At 56.9% G+C, this 21,608-nt stretch overlaps 1 protein-coding gene across 1 annotated transcript; it reads left to right on the top strand.

The window, feature by feature from the left end:
* The first annotated feature begins 2,883 nt into the window (after window positions 1-2,883).
* Window positions 2,884-5,667, top strand: PRF1 (perforin 1). The gene is made up of 2 exons (XM_062215026.1): window positions 2,884-3,422; window positions 4,539-5,667. The coding sequence occupies exons 1-2, from the start codon at window positions 2,884-2,886 to the stop codon at window positions 5,665-5,667; spliced, it is 1,668 nt and encodes a 555-aa protein (XP_062071010.1).
* The last annotated feature ends 15,941 nt before the right edge of the window (window positions 5,668-21,608 follow it).

The raw sequence follows: 21,608 nt of genomic DNA, 5'->3' as shown, positions 1-21,608 counted from the left end.
CCCCAGCCACTGCGGCCCCTGCTTTAGATGGGTCATTATGGTATGTGAATGACATCTCGATACCGTTGTTCACAAAAAGCCGCATCGTTGGTGTCCGGCCACTGAACAAATGAACCGTATACTCGCTAGGATGTGCGTCTCTGGGAACAATGTGCTGGCACGTTTCTGGCGTTAAGTTTCAACTGGACAGGGCAGCAGCCATCAGTTGTAGCCAAAAAGAGCTGAAAACTTCAGTGGCATCATGGCCCAGCCACAGGGGCACCCCTGGGACACGAGCCACCTCACAAGCCCCTTGACACCTGCTAAAGGCTCCTTGCTCGTGAGTTAGAAACACTGTCTGGAATGCCAAAGTCCCCTCTTTGATTTTACTTAATATTTATTTATTTGAGAGGGAGGGGTGGGGAGAAAACTCTCATTTGCTGGTTTTCTCCCCATAAGCCTGCAACGCCAGAGTTGGGCCAGGCTCAAGCCAGGAGCTGGGAACCCAATCCACATGGGTGGCAGGGTCTGCATTAGCGGGAGGCTGGAATCACCGGCACCCCGACGTGGCATGGGGGAGGCAGATGTCCCAAGCAACAGCTTAGTCACAAGGCCACATGCTCACCGCACTGTCTTCAGTTCTACAGAACAAACTACGGTTCAGAAGGGGTAAGTGTAAAACATCTACAGAGAGCCACGCGGCAGCTTCTGCTGAAGCTGGGACTGGGACCGGTGCAGAACCTGCCTCTTTCCCTACAGGTGCAGGGCTTCCACGACCTACACTGGCCTTCCGCACAGGCACAGGGCCGAAGCGCCTCAGGGCCTCAGGCGGGAGCTGGAGGGGGCTCAGGGGGCTCAGGGGGTTACGGTTACTGGGAAGTGAGCGGGAAGGACGGGGCTGGGTTCCCAGAAGGCAGCACGGGGCCCTGTTCCTGTAAGAGGGTGGTGGTGGGGGCCCAGACGGAAGGGATGAACCTCAAGATGTGACCCACAAGACACAGGTCACACGTGGTCCAGGCCTGCGGCTGTTTGTCCCCATTGCGCCTACAGCTGGAGATGGTAAGAAGGGGGCCCCCTCGCCCACTTGTCCCCCAAAATGTGTTCCATGAGTCACTCCACCCAGGGAAACACCATCTCCCACCCCCCGCTGACCCTGGTCCCACCCCAGCCTCTGGTCCCACCAGATCTCTCTCACCTGCACCTGCACCCTCAGGCCAGGCCTGGGGCCAGTGTGGGAGCCACTGCAGCCCTCACGAAAGTGGGGACAGGGGTCCTATCCCAGGAACGTATTTGGGGGTCAGAGCCTGGGCTGGGAGGGTGGGTGGGTGGGCAGGAAGAGTGCAAGGTTTGAACAACATTTTTCCCCTCACTGCTCAGAGAAGTGGCGACGGCCACACGTCTGGACAGCACTGAGGGCAGGCACAGCTCTAATCACCTGACATGACCGACACACCTCATCTTCGCAACAGCCTCCAGAGTGTACGTTCACATTATCCCCATTTGTTTGATGAGGACACTGAGGCAGAGAAGCCATTTGTCTAGCCACAAAGCTGGTGCGTACCAAAGCTGGTACAGGCCCAGGTGGCCTGGCTCCCACACCACAGCACCCTGCTCCTGCTCTGGAGCGCCCGGGTCATCCTACAGATGCAGTCAGATGCGGCCTATACGTCAGCCCCGACAATGAAGTACAACGTCCTATGAGCCCAGTGCCCCCTCCACCTGCTGGCCCTGGGCCCCCACTCCCAAGGCAGTTCTGTTGGGCAGAAGAGCCCTGAAGCTTCTTCCTTGAGCGTTGTCAGCAGGGCCGGATGACAGCTGGTGACAGGGGGTGTGCTGGTGGGACCTGTGGCCACCGCTAGGGGCGGGGCAGGAAGCAGCAGTGATGTGAACCAACCCCGTGATGGGCTGTGGATAGGAAGGACAACACTTCAAAAGCCCTCGGTGGGGAGCGAGCGTGCCTGCGCAGGGGCTTCTCTCCGTCTACTCCAGGTAGGAAGGAGGCAGAGGGCAGGGAGGCTGCGAAGTCCTGCCGGGGAGGGAGGGGAGCCTGATGGGCAGGAAGTGCTCAGGATGCTCCTGCTCAAAACTACTGCCCAGAGCAAGGCCTCCTGGGAGCCATGTCTGGGTCGGGGCAGAGAGGAGAGAACGGATCATGGACCCAGGGCAGGCCCCAGCTTCCTTGCACAACAAGCAGGCACCTGCTAGCCAGCCTTTCCCAGGAGCAGGCATCAGGCAGGTCCCTATCACAGCCAGGCCTGGGAGGAGACTTGGGCAGGGGAGAGGCGTTGAATGACAAACTTCTAGGGTCCTACGTGTGCTGGACCGACAGGCGCAGGCAGAGCAGCAGAGCCTGACACTCCTCCCTGAGGCTCCCAGCGAGGGCCCTAAAGGGAAACCAGGGAGAACAAGGGTGAGGCCTGATCCCAATTCTGCTAGCAGCTCAGCAGGAGGGAGGCTAGAGACAGAAGGAGCAAGGCAGTGGGGAAATGCAGCCTGTGATGGGGTTTAAAATGGCTCCCCAGGCCCCGGCCCTTCCCTAAACCTGCTACGACCACTCTGTCCCTGCTGTGGCCAGAGCCCCCTCCGCATCGGCAGCAGGTGCAGCACTGGGGAGACCGTCCATCTGGAGCCCCATGAGGCTTCAGGTAGAGAAATCCCAGCCAGGGGCACCTCCCCGCTGTGTGACCCTGGGCAAGGCACTCCCTCTCTCTGGGCCCATTTAACAGTGTGGGGTGGATCAGGCCTGTGGGGCCTATTCCAGCCCCTAAACCCAATGGCTTTAGAGATGGCTCAGTCCCTTGCTTGCCCCATGCCCCAGTGATGCACAGCAGAGAGCATGACTCAGCCATCCTCCATCCCCCTGACCACAGCTTCCACAGCCCAGACGCCCCTGTCATCAGCTCCATGGCGACCGGCCTGCTCCTCCTGGGCTTCCTCCTGCTGCTGCTGCCCGCGCCCACTCCAGCCCCCTGCTACACAGCTGCACGCTCAGAGTGCAAACGTGTGCGCAGGTTTGTGCCCGGCGCGTGGCTGGCCGGAGAAGGTGTGGATGTGACCAGCCTCCGGCGCTCGGGCTCCTTCCCGGTAGACACACACAGGTTCCTGAGGCCCGATGGCACCTGCACCCTCTGTAAAAACCTCCTACAGCAGGGCGCCCTGCAGCGCCTGCCCCTGGCACTCACCCACTGGCGCGCCCACGGCTCTGCCTGCCAGCGCCACGTGGCGAGGGCCAAAGTTAGCTCCACGGAGGAGGTGGCCAGGGACGCGGCTAACAGCATCAAAAACGACTGGCGGGTGGGGCTGGACGTGAATCCCGAGCCCAGCAGCGATGTCCACATGACTGTGGCCGGCTCGCACTCCCAGGAGGCCAACTTCGCAGCTCAGAAGACTCATCAGGACCAGTACAGCTTCTACACGGACTCAGTGGAGTGCCGCTTGTACAGGTGAGGGCTGGGAGGAGGCGTCACGACCTCTGCGTGGCGGGGTGGGGGCTCAGAAGGAGGAAACTGCAACCCGGGTTCTCAGACCCCTCGGGGCCTCCTCCCATCCACGAGGGCCCCAACCTGCGAGTGCCCAGATGGAGGACGGGGGCAAGATCACGCCCCAGAGCCCCAACCCCTCCTTCCTGGGCACTGGTAGTCCTCCATAGGGTCCTTCCTCGATACAGGCAAGGGAGGACTGCCCGAGTTATCCCTCCTTAGCGCCGTGTGGCTTTGGGCATCTCGCTCCTCCTCCTCGGGCCTCAGTCATTCGACTGACGCTCATGTCTGCCTTGTGTCCAGGCTGCACTGGTGAGTGACAGCAGTCACGGCCCCGGCGCTGGGGAGCAGGGAGAGGTTTGGAACTCAGGTCCCACACCACGTATACCTGGCTGCTGGGACTGGAAGCCATGTCCAGCCCCATTCGCCACAGCTGACCCCAAATCACTCGCTCTGAGTCACACAACTATAGGTCCTGTCTTCTCCACAGCTGTCAGGAGCCCGGGCATGTGGAGCTTCACAGGGGACAGAATGGTGCAGGTCACAAGACAGGTTCCAAAGCCAGAGGGACATCTACCACAAGGGCAGCATCACTACTTAAAAAAAAAAAAGTATTTATTTATTTATCTGAAAGGCACAGGGGGAGAGAGAGAGAGAGAGAGAGGGAGAGAGGAGGACACAGAGAGATCTTCCATCCCCTTGTTCACTCCCAAATGGCCACAATGGCCACAATGGCCGAGGCTGGGCAAGGTCAAAGCCAGGAACCTGGCACTCCATCAGAGTCTCCCATGTGAGTGCAGAGACCCAAGCATTTGGGCCATCCTCTGCTGTCTTCCCAGGTGCATTAGCAGGAGCTGGATCAGAAGTGTAGCAGCCAGAGCACAAACCAGCACCCACATGGGATGCTTAACCCACAGCGCCACAAAGCCAACCCCTGTCATTGCTCTTATAATAGGAAAATAAGGAGGGAAGAACCTTGGTGTGTTCTTCTCACTCCCATGTGCCCTGGGACAACCGTTACCATATGGGGAAAACACTACTGTCTGTGGCCCCACCTGAGGTTTCTCTCTCCCCACCTAGTTTTCACCTGGTGCACAAGCCCCCACTGCACCCTGACTTCAGCAGGGCCCTCAGGGACCTGCCCCCTGACTTCAACACCTCCACGGAGCCCCACTACCACAGGCTCATCACCAACTACGGCACCCACTTCATCCGGGCCGTGGAGCTGGGCGGCCGCATCTCAGCCCTCACCGCCCTGCGCACCTGCCAGCTGGCCCTGGATGGGTTCACGACCGACGAGGTGGGGGACTGCCTGACAGTGGAGGCCCAGGTCAGCATCGGCGGGCAGGCCAGCACCTCCTCTGAGTACAAGGCCTGCCAGGAAAAGCAGCAGAAGCACAAGATGACCACCTCCTTCCACCAGACTTTCCACGAACGCCACTCCCAAGTGGTTGGCGGCCACCATGCCTCCATCCACGACCTGCTGTTTGGGCACCAGGCCGGGCCCGAGCAGTTCTCAGCCTGGGTGGCCTCACTCTCCGCCAGCCCTGGCCTGGTGGACTACAGCCTGGAGCCCCTGCACCTGCTCCTGGAGAGCCAGGACCCGCGGCGGGAGGCTCTGAGGCAAGCAGTGAGCAAGTACCTGCTGGGCAGGGCACGCTGGAGGGACTGTAGCCGGCCCTGCCCCCCAGGGCAGCAGAAGAATCCCCACAACCCATGCCAGTGCCAGTGCTCAAGCTCAGAGGTCACCAGCCAGGACTGCTGTCCACGGAAGTGGGGCCTGGCCCGGCTGGAGGTCATGAACTTCCAGGCCACAGGCCTGCGGGGGGACTGGATCACGGCCACGGACGCCTATGTGAAGGTCTTCTTCGGTGGCCAGCAGCTGAGGACAGACACCGTGTGGAACAACAACAACCCCAGGTGGACGACACGCCTGGACTTTGGGGACGTGATCCTGGCCACGCGGGGACCCCTCAGGGTACAGGTCTGGGATGCGGACCATGGCTGGGATGATGACCTCCTTGGCACCTGTGACCAGTCTCCAAAGTCGGGCTCACATGAGGTGAGCTGCAACCTGAACCGTGGCCATCTGAGGTTCCTCTACCGTGCCAGATGCTTGCCCCACCTGGGAGGGGAAACCTGCCTGGAATATGCTCCCCAAGGGCTTTTGGGGGAGCCCCCTGGGAACCGGAGTGGGGCTGTGTGGTGACAGCAGTGAGCTCTAAGAGGCCCCAAGATACTCAGACAGAAAGGGGCTCTCACTATGGAAGCCCGGGCCAGTCTGTTTATTCTCATTAAATGAATGGAAAACTGAGGCTCCAACTTTTTCCTTGAGATGTCTGAGTTCAGAGGCCAACCCTGAATCCCCCCTCCAAAAGGCCGTGGCCCTGCCACACTCAAATAGCTACCAGCAGGGTTAGGCAGGGGCCAGGAGGCCCTTCCCGCCACACTGCCCAGAGCTCGTCCTCAGAGCCCCTCCTCTTGCAATCCTCTCCAGGGAGCAAGGCTTCATCTTTGTAGATCTAACCCTCCTGCCTCACTTGTTCCATTGGCTCCTTTGTGTGGCACACGTTGCTTCTCAGGTCAAGTGCACGCACAGCTTGACAGCAGCCATAATGGGGGTGCTATGGCAGAGCAGAAGACAGGGGCCAAACACATCCCCGGGGGTCAGCTTCCCCACCAACAACCCACATGCAAAGGCAGGCAGGCAGGCAGGCAGGTAACATGCGGAAGCTGATTCTCATCCGGGATGCAAACGTAGGGGCTCAAAACCTCTTACCTCCCTAACTCTCTGATCAGAGAACCCATGCATGAACTGTGGGGCATCCAGCTCCTGGAGGCAAGACAACAGGGAATGGCGAGGACTGTGGTGGCCTGGAGAGCACGGGTCTCATGCCCAAAGAGGCGCTTAGAGCTCTGCTCCAGCCAGGCGTGGGAGCCCAGTGCTACGCAGGCTTCTGCTTTCCCAGAGTAACCACACATCCCAACTGGACCTGGTGAAAATAAACCCCTGCGGCTATCCACAGCACAGGCTGACGGGGACACGAACACTGGCCGGCCCTGACCCCAGGCTATCAGTTTTGCAAACCCTGCATCCTACAGAATCCACTGGCACTGACTGCAAAGCTCCCCCCATCACTCAATTTGAAGGGCAAGGGCCGTGGGTCTAACGGGGGAGTCTTGGAGGGCCTCCTGGCCTTGGCACACAGGCGGCCCAAGACCTCTGATTCCCGTGTTAAAATGAAATGGTCTGTGTGCCCGTGGCTGGAGCCAGGCATCGGCATGCAGGCCCACAGGGTGGGGGCAAGATTCAGGGCAGCTTCCTAGATGTGTGGGGACTTGGCTGCACAGAGTCATTGTCAAGGGCAGAGGCTGAGGTTGGTGAGGTTTGCCTGGCACCCACCTGCCAAGCAACAGTATTTTACTGTCAGTTTCCAAGGGGCATGGAGGGACCAGCAAGGTCGCAAAGCCTGGTTGAAACCCATTTTTAAATGCTTCTGCTCACAGCCACACACCCAAAGACAGCATGAGACAGTGAAAATGCTAGCACTGTGTAATAACGAAAATGGGCTGGGTGTGGGCCGCGCCCCTTAGAGAAAGCAAATCCTTGGGGCGAGGGTGGGCCTGGCTCAGGCAACAGCCCTGGCACAAGATAGGAGTCTTTTTTATGTTTTGTTTTTTAAGAATTGTGTATTTATTTGAAAGGCAGAGTTACACAGAGAGAGGAGATTCTAACTGCTGGTTTACTCCCCAAATGGCCACAATGGATAGGGCTGGGCCAGATCAAAGCCAGGAGCATTTGGGACACCTTGCACTGCTTTCCCAGGTGCATTGGCAGGGAGCTGGATCAGAAGTGGAGCAGCAGCGATTCATATGGGATGCCAGCATCTACAAGTCCTGAGCGCTCCACTCCAACATGGCTGTGGGAAGACTACTGGCTTTGTGGGGACCTGGGTCAGGCTCTGTCTGACTTTTCATGCAGGCTGCCCCCTCTTTCTGGAATTTCTCTTCTCCACCCATGTCCTCTTTGAGCTGCTTCCTCCAGGAAACCTTCCCTGACTGCCAGGCCTGGGTCACACCCCCTCCACCCCGCTCCAGTAGTCCCTGGTACTTCCCCATCACAGCACTGTGTGGCCACGAGCCATCTCTATCTTGCTCACAGTTGAATCAACAGGCAATAATTTGATGAATGAAAAGTATCGGGTGGATGAGTGACTCTGCCAAGGAATCTTCTGGTCCCTGTTTGAACTCTCCCAGAGATGGAGAGCTCCTTGCCTCCTACGACAGCTGTCCGTGGGAAACCTCACCAGGGCCTTCGTATTTCACGCACCTGCCTCCTTACAACTCCAGCCCTGACCGTGGCCCAGGGCTTCCGCGTATCTAATCTCTGGCCCAGATCCAGCTGGGTCCGGTAAAAGCAGCTTCTCCTCGCTCTCCTTCTGTGAGGGAGGCACAGATGGGATGAACTCCACCTGCTGGACGGAAATGGGGCTGGGCTGGCACCTCTCTGTGGGTGACGACAGAAATGAGAGCCTCTCGGGGAAGGTGATGCACTGCTCTCGCTTCTCAGTGCACCTGTCAGCAGCTGGACAGGCGACAGCTCCAGCTCAGGTGTCTCTCTCTGGGCAAAGCTGGTACACGCTTGGCCTAGAGGGGTGGGGGCCTTACCTTGGCCTGCTCCTGGGGTCCCCTCCCTCCTCTACTGCCTCATGAGGTCCTTTCCAGCCTTATTTCCATAGCCCAGCTGGCCACAGGGCCCCTAGGGTCCAGGACAGACTGAGCATCTGTCCAGTGTTCACTGTCTTGGATGGTGTGGGGAGGGGTCTGGTGCAGTGGAGACCAAGGTCACAACAGAGTCTCAAGGGACGGTTAGAGTTGGGGCGCACAGGAGCAGACACACTCAGTCACAGACAAGACCTAGAAAGCTGCTGAGGACTGGCATCCAGGCCGCCAAGGAAGAGACCTCAGCCTGGCACACACCCAGACCCGTCCCCAGAGACCAGCCATATGAAGCCCGATTTAGGTCCGGGACTCACCTGGACCTCAACCAGACCTGAGGACAAGGAACTCCGTTCCTCCACACTCCAGGGTCCCCTGCTGTAAAACAAGAGGTGTGAACCCCGATTTCTGTAGAGCCGCACGTGGTCCAGCCCGACACTCAGGATGGAGCAGGACCAGCAGCCCCCCATCTTCACCAGTCTGCATGGTGGGCACAATCCACAAGCCCCACCTCCTCCTGCCTCTGTTTCCCTGACGGCCAGGGACTCAGCCCCGTCCAACCAGAGCCAGGACGGCTGCTGAGTTTTGCTGTTTGCTGCTCCTTGGGGCTCACAGTTCCCCTCTGCAGCAGCTGCTCCGGGCTCCATATGCAGGACGCGCTGACGTCAGCATGCTGGCAGGACCCCGGCTTGCGCCTAGGAAGTCCAGCCTCCCGAGCAAAATGACCACCTCCCCTCCTGTCCACTCTCAGGCATCAACTCCAGGTGGCCAGGGTCCGGTGCGTCCTGCCACCAGCAGGAGGCTGTGATAGACAAGGACGCCTCCATCAGCCACACCTGTCACTCCACCAGGCAGCCTAGTTCGAGGGCTTTCTGTGATGTCACTCGGTAAAGCATTTTCCCAAGCTGGAGAAACCCAGAGAGACTCGCTCCCTTTCCTGCCCCTTCGCTTCCATTTCTCTCCCACAAAGCAGGAGGTGAACAGGAGCAAAGAGCACGTCCCAGGGCCCACTGTGCCTGCAGCAGCTCCTCCAGCCTTCCCAACAACCGACAGGTGGACGGACGGCTCCCGTGGTGGCTGGGGCCAGCCCCTCACGCTGTCCGCCTCCCCTAGTGGTCCCACTGCAGGGCCCTGGAAGGGTCCCTCGGGCATTTGGCACTGCTCCCTGGGGTCTCCCTCACAGGCTCCCCCAGCATGTCAACACAACACTAGAAGTGGCTGGAGGCGACCCCCCACGGGGGGGACACTGGAGGGGAAAAACATGCCACCCTGGCACTTGCTTTTTTCTAACATGGTAAAATGTAGGTAACGTAACATTTATCTTATCAGCCACTCGTAAGTGTGCAACTGGCCATCAGTGGTATTAACTGTGCTTACGATGTTGTAACCATCACTATATTTGTACTGAAAAATTCTCCATCCTCCTCAACAAAAAGTCCGTTCCCATTAAACACTGACTTCCGAGCAAGTGTGTAGCCTAGTGGTTAAGCCACGTGTGTCAGGGCCAGTGCTGTGGTATAGTGGGTAAAGCTGCCGCCTGCAGTGCTGGCATTCCATGTGTGCACTGGTTCAAGACCCGATGCTCCACTTCTGATCCAGTTCTCTGCTGTGGCCTGGGAAGGCAGTGGAGGATGGCCCAAGTGCTTGGGCCCCTGCACCTGTGTTGGGGATCCAGAGGAAGCTCCTGGCTCCTGGCTTCGGATCAGCCCAGCTCTGGCCGTTGCGGCCATTTTGGGAATGAACCAGTGGATGAAAGTTCTCTTTCTCTCTGCCTCTGCCTCTCTGTAACACTGCCTTTCAAATGAATAAATAAAATCTTATAAAAAAAAAAAAAGTACACATGTGTCCTACATCAGGGTGCCTGGGTTTGATTCTCAGCTCTGGCTCCTGACTCCAGCTTCCTGCCAGTGCAGACCCTGGGAAACAGCAGTGATGGCTCAAGGAGTTGGTTCCCTGCCACCCACACGGGAGACCTGGATTGAGTTCCTGCTTCAGCTTGGCCCTGGCCCAGCTTTTGTAGGCATTTGGGAGGTGAACCAGAGGACAGACACCTTCTGCCTGTTTCTTTCTATCTGCCTCTCAAATTAAAAAATATATATATAGGAGCCAGTGCTATGGCACAGGATAAGCCACTGCCTACAATGCCAGCATCCCATATGGATGCCAGTTCAAGGCCCAGCAGCTCCACTTCTGATCCAGTTCCCTGCTAATGTGCCTGGGAAGGCAGCAGAGGATGGCCCAAGTGCTTGGGCCCCTGCACCCACGAGTGAACCAGATGAAGCTCCTGGCTTCAGCCTGGCCCAGCCCCAACTGTTATAGCCATCTGGGGAGTGAACCAGCAAATGGAAACATTCTCTCTCTTTCTCTCTCTCTATGTAACTCTGCCTTTCAAATAACTAAAGATAAACCTAAAAAATAAAAAAATAAAAAAAAGGGGGCCAGTGCTGTGGTGTACCTGGTAAAGCCGTGGCCTGCAGTGCTGGCATCCAATATGGGCACTGGTTCGAGTCCTGGCTGCTCCATTTCCGATCTAGCTCTCTGCTATGGCCTGGGAAAGCAGTGGAAGATGGCCCAAGTCCTTGGGCCCCTGCACCCTTGTGGGAGACCCGGAGGAAGCTCCTGGCTCCTGGCTTCAGATCAGCGCAGCTCCGGCCATTGCATCCAATTGGGGAGTGAACCATCGGAAGGAATACCTCCCTCCCTCCCTCCCTCCCTCCCTCCCTCTCTCTCTCTCTCTCTGCCTCTCCTTCTCTCTCTCTCTCTGTAACTCTGACTTTCAAATAAATAAATATGTCTTTTTAAAAAAAGGATCATCTGGTCAGAGTTAACCTTAAAAAAAAAAAAAAAAAAGACTGCCCTGGCCCCTGGCAACTTCTACTGTACTCTCTGTCTCTTGGACTTGCCTGCTCTAGTGGGTCAGCCACATCAGTTCTCCCAGCAGTGTTCTCGGGGTCTCTCTACAATGTAGCAGGAGCAACACGTCCTTCCCCAGGCTCTGAATACCTGAATGACCCCCACTATGCATCTGGACCACACTCTGTCCATCAATGGACACTCATGTTGTTTCCCACTTTGGTACCATAAATGATACTGCTATAAATGTAGGCACACACACACCTGCTGGAGTCCCTGCTTTCAATCATTTCAGTTTTTTTAATGTTAAAGATTTCATTTGTTTATCTGACAGGTAGAGTTACAGATAGAGAAAGGCAGAGAGTGAAAGGTCTTCCATCTCCTGTTTACTCCCCAGATGGCCACAACGGCCAGAGCTGTGCCACTCCAAAGCCAGGATCCAGGAGCTTCCTCTGGGTCTCCCATGTGGGTGCAGGGGTTCAAGGACTTGGGCCATCTTCTACTGTTTTCTCAGGCCACAGCAGAGAGCTGAATTGGAAGAGGAGCAGCAGGGACAAGAACCATGCCCATATGGGTGCCGGTGCCACAGGTGGAGGATTAACCTAGTGCGCCATAGCGCCAGCCCCTTCAATCATTTTATATCTATACAAAAACATGAGGGGGCTTCCAAAGTTTTGTGGAAAATGGAATTAAAAGGTAACGTGGGGACCAGCGCTGTGGTGCAGTGGGTTAAAGCCCTGGCCTGAAGCACCAGCATCCCATATGGGCGTTGGTTCTAGTCCCGGCTGCTCCTCTTCTGATCCAGCTCTCTGCGATAGCCTGGGATAGCAGTAGAAGGTGGCCCAAGTCCTTGAACCCCTGCACCCACGTGGGAGACCCAGAGGAAGCTCCTGGATCCTGGCTTTGGATTGGCACAGCTCTGGCCGTTGTGGCTATTTGGGGAGTGAACCAGCGGATGAAGACCTCTCTCTCTCTCTCTCTCTCTCTCTCTCTCTCTGCCTTTCCTCTCTCTGTGTAACTCTGACTTTCAAATAAGTAAATAAAATAAATCTTAAAAAAAGATAATGCAAATTTTCCACGCACTTGTCACAGCCCCCACACGCAGGTTGGAGCTGCTGAGTCATACAGAGCTCCCTGCTTAGCCGTTAGAGGAACCAAACTTTTCCACATGCGGCTGCGAGCTTCTTAGCTGGCTCTGCCCTGGCCTCCCCAGGCCCACCTTGCCACCTGCTGGAGCAGGGCTAGACCCCTGGTCCCACACAGCTCTGCAGCATCAGGGAGACCCCTGCACACCCCTGGCTCCCCTCCCCGAGGTGCTACAGGGGGCCCAGCCTCCCCACTGCTCTGTACTCCATGCTGCTCCCCACTGAAGCAGTGGTCCCGGTGGGTGAGGGGGTGGGGACCCATCACCGGGTGCCAGCATCCTCCCACTTGTGCCTCATCTCATTCTGTCTTATTCCTCAGTCTCCACAGCCCCTAGCACGTGCCTGGTGCATAGCAGGTGCACAGTACACACCGCCGAGTGAGCGAAGGACTGCTGACCTGTATCCCCACCCCCACCGCCAGGGACTCTGAGTTCCCTGAGGGCAGGGGACGTGGCTTGTCCATCCCAGTATCCCCACAAAGCCACGGACAAGAGGAGGTTTGTTGAGTTGACTGGAAGGACAAAGACTGAGAACTGAGAACAGCTTGTTTGGCCGGCGGGGGCGGGGCCCCTGGGGAATGAGGCTGGGTAGTGTAGGGAGACGGAGCTCGGCTCCCATGTCCATCCTCTGGGCCAGAAGCGGGAGGGGGCCAGGACTGGATGTGGGAGCTCCAGGGAGCCTGATGGAAAAGCAGGGGCGGTCACTGGGCAGCCCTCTGCGACAGGCTGGTCACTCTGACCCCCTGGGGTGACAGCACAGGAGGGCCCTCCCTCCAGCTCATGCTGGCAGCCCTGGAAGGCCCCATTGCTAACAGCCTTTCCCTTCTACTGCCCCAGGCCGACTGTCAGGGGACAGCTAGCTGGTGCAGGGAGCCCCTGAGGCAGGTCTCGTGCCTGGCCAGGACCCCTCCTCATCACAGAAAGAACAAACTGGTAGGAGGAGAAGAAACAGAAGGGCCTGCACTGGAGGTGGAGCCTGCTGCCCCCACGCAAACATGTGTTCACAATTCAAACAACAAAACAAAGTTTGGGGAGCCAAGTGCTGGGCAACTGAGATGGCAGCAATTGTGACTTTTTAAAAAATTTTTTAAAGATTTTATTTATTTATTTGAGAGGTAGAGTTACAGACAGTGAGAGGAAGAGACAGAGAGAAAGGTCTTCCGTCCGCTGGTTCACTCCCCAGATGGCCACAACAGCCAGAGTTGTGCCAATCCGAAGCCAGGAGCCAGGAGCTTCTTCCAGTCTCCCACATGGGTGCAGGGGCCCAAGCACTTGGGCCATCGTCCACTGCTATCCCAGGCCACAGCAGAGAGCTGGATTGGAAGAGGACTAGAACCAGCGCCCATATGGGATGTCGGCGCCGCAGGCAGAGGATTAACCTACTGCGTCACAGCGTCGGCAATGATGCCATGACTTTAAGAACCCAAACTGCCTCTAAGGTGTCCAGGAGCCTCAGGCCAAGCACCTCTGCACAGCACCGCACGCACACTATGCATACGAGTCCCCTGCGGTCCTCACCTGTTCCGCTTCTGATCCAACTCCCTGCTGATGCGCCTGAGAAAGAAGCAGAAGACGGCCCGAATCCCTGGGCCCCTGCACCCGTGCGGGAGACCAGATGGAGCTCCAGGCTGCCGGCTTCGGCCTGGCCCAGCCCCAGCTGTTGCAGCCATTTGGGAAGTGAACGAACAGACGAAAGAGCTATCCCCTTGCCTTTCAAATAAACAAATCTTTTTTGAAAGCGGGAAAGGAAGGAAGGCCGATGACTGAAGACCACAGCTTTTGGTGAGGGTTGGGCCAACGAAGACCACACGAGCGAACAAAGCAGGGGCAGCATGGCGCACGGAGGCTGCTTCACCTAACCATGGGGAAACCAGGGCGTGCACACAGAGCCCCAGCAGTGACGAGGGCCTTGTCCCAGCCACTGGACGGCTTCGTTGGAGTCTGGGCGCTGGCTCCTGACTCCAGCTTCCTCACGACGCAGACCCTGGGAGGCAGCAGTGATGGCTCCAGCCCAAACGGGAGACCTGGAGTGAGCGCCGGGCTCCCGGCTTCAGCCTTGATTCAGCCCCAGCTGTTGTAGGCATCTGGGGAATGAATCAGCACATGGGAATTCTGTCTGACTCCTAAATAAATTAAATTTTCTTTGAAAATTTTAATAAAATGGGAAAAGATGACCAAAGAAAAAATATGTGAAATATCCACAAAACTGATAAAGGGGACAAAGTTACAGATGCAGAGCGGGCTTGAAAATGTTTAAGAAATGACTGCATGTGATTTACATGAATAAATCAGAAAACCTTGGCAGAAGATCTGTGGTTTTCCAGGGAAATGTTGGTATTTGGCTAAAACTGACCCAAGGAAAGGGAACAAGCCTGAAAAGACTAATAAACACAGAAGAAGCTGAGAAGTTTATGAAACGTCCATACGTGAGCCCTGCCAGCTGCAGTGGGCACTCGTCACAGTGGCCGTGAAGCTACTCAACGGGCCTGCACCCCTCACAGAGTCTTGGGTTGGAGTCCCTGCTCCACTCTCAGTTCCCGTTTCCTGCTCCTGCACATTTAGGAGGCAGCAGATAATGGCTCAAATACCCGGGTTCCTGCCCCCACATCGAGAGCCAGGTCTGAGTTCCAGGCTCCCAGCTTTGGCCTGGGGAGTGAACAAGCAGACTGAAGAGCTCACGCTCTCTCTCTCTCTCTCTCTCATGTCAAATAAATAAATAAATCTTAAAAAATTAATGAAGTTTATCATTAGTCTTAGTAACGAGTGGAAGGCCACTATTCCAACCTTGTATAGAAATGCCCACCTCATATAAAAAGACAAGTATCAGAAATATATGAAAGTTATTATATTCAGATAATATGATCACCTATTCTTCCAATTCAAGAGAACTTTAAGAATCAGCAAAAAAGTTATTTGATGTTGAGCACAGGAATATAGCCAAAATCAAACAAAAACATTGTTTTGAATTTTTCCCTTCATCAGGAATGACCAGCTAGAAACTGTAACAGAAAACATGCATAATCACAAAAAATATATAAAAACCGTCATCACACTCCATGAGAAACAGGCAGGACTTACATTCACAACTCGGATGAAAACAAAGCTTAGTAAACAGGGCAGGACTGGTAAGCTTCAAGGACCAGGTGCAGCACCGGGGGCTGGGCGAGGGGGCTTCGACTCCAGCCCCAGCTCCGACTCCAGCTTCCTGCCCACTCAGACGCTGGGCGGCTCAAGCGACCAGGTCTCTGCCCCAACACGGGAGCCCTCGCCTGAGCCCCCGGCTTCTAGCTGCAGGCCTGGCCACCGCAGGCATTTAGGGAGTGAACCGGCACCCTGCCTCTCAAATACACAAAAAACAAATGTAAAAAGGAAAAATGTCTTTGACAAAAGAAAGTTCCCGAGGCACCAAAGTCCCTGGCTCTGGACACGATGTGACACTGCAGCTTGACGTCCACATGCTGAGCGCCAGTTCATGGGCCTGGGTGTGGTTATGTTCTCAGATTTGCTTCTATCTCACGGCTCTGTTACTGCCTCCACGCTCCCCTGTGCAGCCACCTCTCACCTCTGCCCCTTTAATTTCCACAAGAACAGGTAAGGCTCTTCCGGTCACTTGGACAAATGTCTGGAATACACTCTGATGGGATCTCACAGGCCATCTAAGTCACAGGCCCAGCCCTGAGCCAATCAAAGTGGCCACGACACTGAGATGGACAGGTGCCTGTCCCTACGGGGCATGGAGAAGGTCAGAGGTGGTCATAGCCAGGATGATACACATAGGTAGGGACAGAAACCACCTCATGTGTCCCTCTATGAACCCGGCAGTACACGGGGACCTAATTCACTGGGGGGCTTGGGTTCAAGGAATTGTTCACTCAGGAAAGATAAGCTATACTCTATCTCATATCCCTGCCAATGCACCTTGGAGGCAGCATGTAATGGGCCAAGTACTTGGGTCCCTGCCACCTGTGTGGGAGATCAGGATGGAGTGCCAGGCTCTTAGCTTCAGCCTGGTTCAGTCTTGGCTGTTGAGGCCATTTGGGGAGGGAAACCAGCATGTGGAAGACACTTTTCTCTGTCTCTGTCTCTCTCTGAGTTACTCTGCTTCTCTCATAAATAAATCTTTTTAAAAAAATAAAGAACTAAACATAAAAGAAAATACTGCTGAAATATTCAAAGAAAGCATAGAAAAGAGGTATTAGGGAATGTTCATAGAAATTTTGTCTGATGAAAAACCTTATGCATGGATTTCAAAAACATTTTTGTATCAAAGTAAGCATCTTTTAACTCCATTTTCCATGAAGTTTCTGAAATACTTTCAAATAAAACCTTAGGTAGGGAAGGCACACTTCCATCCGGCACAAAATACACCATGCAGAAGCTTATGACTGCGCTGTGACAAAATACGCCACAAATTTGACATGAGACAAACTGAGAGAAACAACTGCCTAGGAGACAGATTCTGCTAAAGAATTACACCCACTCGTTTGAAAAAAATAATAATAAAGGCAAGCCAGTAGCAAAGCGGGCAAACACACAGCAGAGTAGACCCAGGGGCCAGTAACCCTGTGACGACACCGCCCAGCAAAGTCTCCAAGACAGAGAAAAGCCTCTTTCGTTCCTTATCGCAATGGCAGAAATGAAACACAAGCAGCCACCTCGAGAGCTGGGGGTGGGAACGGGGCCGTGGGTGCTTCCCAGCCCAGGAGACAGCGCCACTTAGTTCCTCTGGGGGCCGCTGTGTCGCTGGGCGGGGTGGGGTGTGGGAGGGGGAAGAAGCGGCTAAGAGGAGGCACAAAGTGAAACTGAAAAGGCCCAGGCCGCTGGGAACCAGGCCCTCCTGGTGGCCGTGGAGGGGGCCTCTTGAAAGTCCACAGGGGTGCGCGCAGCAGTGAGTCACAGAGCCGCAGGGACCTGACCGAGGGTTTCTAGACACCATGCTTTCCTCTCAGTCCCCTCCCCAAACCACAGCGGCCTGCCGCCTCTCACCCCCCTCCCCCGCTGAGAACGGCCGCACCCTGGGCCTCAGTCTCTCCTGCCGTAGAATGGGTACGGTGATACCCACCTCGTGCTTGGAGGGCTGAGCGAGATGACTGCACAGACAACTCAGCCTCGTGCCTGCCACAGAGAACAGGCGGAGGTGGGCAGGGGACAGGGCACCTCCAAGGAGGCCGAGGCACAGGGGCGCCGGGAGGACAGGCGCTGTGGGGGGCGACACAGACGATAACACAAGACAAACACCCCAAAGGAAAAAGCAGCAGGGACCAGGTGGTTCACACAAGAGAAGGTATCAAAGGCCACGCAACATAAAGAAAGGCTCACTGGTAACATTAGGAAGTGGGCGGTGAGCCTGGTGGGTAAGACACCCACGTCTGTCCGTGTGAGAGTCCCTGGCTTCAACACCCAGCCCCAGCCCCTCACTGCAGCTTCCTGCTGATGCTCCCGAGACAGCGTGAAGGCTCACGGCGCTGGGTCCCTGCCACCCACGCGGGGGACCTGGGCTGAGTCTCCAGCTCTCGGTCTCAGCCTAGCCCCTGCCCAGCCTTAGTCAACACAGACACCTGGGGAATGAACTAGTGGATGGATGGGAGCTCGCTCGCTCTCCACCTCCAGAATAAATAATTTAAAAAGAAATAGAAGGTAAAAGAACTATGAGAGGCCATCTGACTCATGAAACTCAACAGGAAGTCTCAGAGCGTGCCCTGGGCAGTGCCAGCAGCGCCCCGACCTGCCATCTGAGACCTGCCATCTGAGACCGCCTCCGAGTCAGCGCAGATTTCACGTGCACGCGGGTGCCCTGCAGCGCAGGCCTCCCCTTCACATAGGAAGGAAGTGTGGGCTGGCACTGCCACCCACACGGCTATGGCCTCCTCCCCCCATCCACAGGGAGGGTCCACAAACAAGCGGCTGCCCTCTGGCCACACTGGATGGGCGGCCACTCAGGGGGGAGGGTGGATGGGGTGGGGGGCAGCACAGCCTGGCTGGAGCTGTCACTTAGGAAGTCGAGGACTGGGTGGTCACGTCCACCAAGGGGTGGCAGAGAAGCGCCAACCTTGACCAGAACAGCACAGATGCCCCAAGAGGCCAAGGCAAGGCGGGGGCAAGGGTGTCATTCAGGGCCCCAGAGCCACAGACCTGACACGGGGTCAGGTGAGCGAGGGGAGACACCTGAGAAGAGGAGGAGGCAGGGGAGGATGGAGGCAGACAGAGGCAAAGGGCTCCTGGGGCTCACTGGGCGCCAGTCCCCAGCCTGAAGTCTCAGTCACCAGTGGGCCTGAGTTAGCGATGGAGACATTTACAAACAGAAAAAAGGCTCAGAGAGAGGCTGGGAGGGGCATCACCTGTTGTGCACCTGCTGGCCAGGTCCTCACCAGGCAGCAGGGAGGGCGTGGGCGGAGGGTCGGCCCAGACCCCAAGGTCATATCTGTGACACCTCACAGCCTGGGCACCTGCAGCGGGGGGCAGGCTAGCAGCATGGATGTCCACAGGACAGTGACCAGACGTGTGGGCAAGTGGGGTTCTCCTAAGGACCCCACAGGGCTGGCACAGACACACTTACAACACGTCAGCTGCTGCTCCAGAGTTTCCACAGTGATGAGGAGACTTCACAAAGTTTGTGGGAAAAGGAATGAAAAGATAAAAGTTTATTTTAGTGCAAAAAATTTCTAGAATCCATGCACATGGGTGGCTTTTAAAACGTTCATGGAAAATGGGTATTATGAAAAGAAAATGCATGGATACCAAAACCCTTTACATCAAAATAAACTTATCTTTTCATTCTATTTCCCATGAACTTTTGAAGCCCCTCCCACTAACTCATGCCTTAGGATCATTGTTCAGCAATGTATACCAGCGCTTAAGAAACAGCTGTGACAGGGCCGGCGCTGTAACACAGCGGGTAAAGCTGCTGCCTGCAGTGCCAGGCTGCTCCACTTCCAATCCAACTCTCTGCTGTGGCCTGGGAGAGCAGTGGAAGATGACCCAAGTCCTTGGGACCCTGCAGCCACATGGGTAGACCCAGAAGAAGTTCCTGGCTCCTTGCCTCAGATTGGCACAGCTCTGGCTGTTGTGGCCAACTGGGGAGTGAACCAGTGGATGGAAGACCTCTTTCTCTCTGCCTCTCCTTCTTTCTCTGTGTAACTCTTTCAAGTAAGAGAAAGAAAGAAAAAAACAGCTGTGACAAAGAACACATTAAAATATCAGCAATTTAGATTAACACAGAAGAAAGACCAAACTAAATTATCAAGTACCTTTTCTTTTTTCAAAATTAATTTTTTAAAAAAAGTGATAGGCAGAGAGACATAGAGAAACAGATCTCTCCCATCCACTGGTTTACTCTGTCCCCACAACAGTTCGGGCTGCACTGGGTTGAAGCTGGACGCCAGGAACCCAGTCCAGGTCCCCTACATGGGCGGCAGGGACCCAGGTACTTGAGTTATTAGCAGGTGCACATTAGCAGGAAGCTGGAATCAGAGAGCTGGGACTCAACCCAGAGGCTCCAGCATGGGTGTGGGCATTTTAACCGCTAGGTCACACACCGGCTCCTGCAAAGTAACTTTTAATCAGCAAGCACAGACTGGGTACCATGTCCTCATGTAGGTGTTCCTTGTGGGATGGCTTAGCGAGCTAATTAACGTATGCAACGTCTTAGGTAATGAGAACACTGAGCGATTTTCAGGAGCACAGCACACTGACCGCGCAGTCCACCAGGCTCCTGGAGCCACCCGCCCTAACCGGAAACCCATCATCTGACCAGCGCCCCGCCCCCACGCCAGCCTCCCGACCCCCACCCCTGCTGTCCAGCACCTCACAGTTCCTGTTGAGTCCACTTCTTCACACCCAACATGCATGTGAGAGCTTGTGGCGTGTGTCCTTCGGTATCCGGTTTTTGTCACTTCACGTAATGTCCCCCAGGCTCGCTGATGTCACAAACCACAGGGGTTTCTTGAGGGCTGATTAGCTCTCCATCAATACCACACTTTCTGCTGATGGCGCCACACCCTGGCTCCTGCAAGGAAGGCGGCAGCGAGGATGGACGGCAGAGCCTTCCACAGACGGTTCCAGCCGGTTCCAGCCGCTTTGCCTCTGTCCCCGGAGCAGCCCTGCGGGGTCCTAGGGGAGCTCCCCACTCGCGACTTCGGCGTTCCCCACAGGGCTGTCTCCCGTCCCCTTCCCGCCGGCCGCTCTGGCAGGGGCGAGGCGCGACCTCAGCGTCCGTCTGGGGATCAACGGTGCTGGCCCTCCGCAGGTCTTCCGTGAGGCAAAGTCTGTCAGGTTCCTCGTTCGCCAGCGCGGCTGTTCATCTCCTGCCTGAGCCGTTGTCTGGGTTCCCCGCTTGTCTGGCGGTGCCGCACTGACCCGCGGGAGCGCAGGGGGCAGCACTGTTCGTGTAACCTCCAGCAGGCCTCCCACGGCCCGAGCAGGCCTGGGGCACTCGGACACGCACCCTGGGCATCTCCATCCTGCTGGGACGCCACCCCCGGTACACGCCGCGCCACGCCGGCACAGGGGGCCACGCACAGAGCGTCCGGGGCCCAGCCCACCCAGGAGCCACGCACAGAGCGTCTGGGGCGTCCCTGCCCCACGCCGGGGCCACGCACACAGCGTCTCAAGGTCCCCACCCCACCCCTGGCCATGCACAATGTCTCGGGGTCCTCACTCCGCCCCCGGTACACGCCGCGCCACGCCGGCACAGGGGGCCACGCACAGAGCGTCCGGGACCCGGCCCACCCAGGAGCCGCGCACAGAGCGTCTGGGGCGTCCCTGCCCCACGCGGGGGCCACGCACACAGCGTCTCGAGGTCCCCACCCCACCCCTGGCCGTGCACAATGTCTCGGGGTCCCCCACCCGCCCCCGGTACACACGGCATCACGCCGGCACAGGGGGCCACGCACAGCGTCTCAGGCACTGGGAAGCCCACTGCCGCACCACGCCGGGCTTCGCTGCCGGTGCAGACAGGGTGGACTCCGGGTTCCATGTGGACACCCGGCTGACCCGGGACTACAGTCCAGAGGGCCTGGGGGAGGCCCGAGGGGTCGGCGCTCTCGGCCTCACCCTCTCCGCCCATCACCAGCCCAATGCGACCGCGTGCCGTCAACCAGAGGCCCGAGGCGGCCAGGGAGGCGAAGTGGAAGCCGGGGGCCGCCCTGCAGACGCACCTCCTCGGAACCCCCAGTCCTCCCACGTCAGTGCGAATTCGCTGGTTAGGATGCCTCCCTCAGGGAGGGGCTCAGCGCGGCAGCCCTGCGCACCCAGCGCCGAGAGGTTGGGGCCGCCTGGGGGTGGGAAGCACAGGAGGAACTCTGTCCTGGACCGGAAGTGCCAGGGGCAGGGACCCTAGACTTGCTGTGGCCACCCAGCCTAACTCTAAAGGGGCAGGGGCTCCGGCTGCGTCAGCCCCACATGAAAGACACATGAGCCCACTCCACACACTTAGC

The sequence above is a fragment of the Lepus europaeus genome, chromosome 17 (assembly GCF_033115175.1).
Source record: "Lepus europaeus isolate LE1 chromosome 17, mLepTim1.pri, whole genome shotgun sequence".
Classification (NCBI taxonomy): domain Eukaryota; kingdom Metazoa; phylum Chordata; class Mammalia; order Lagomorpha; family Leporidae; genus Lepus; species Lepus europaeus.
Note: the sequence above shows the minus strand (reverse complement) of the source record. Positions and strands in the feature narration are given on the sequence as shown.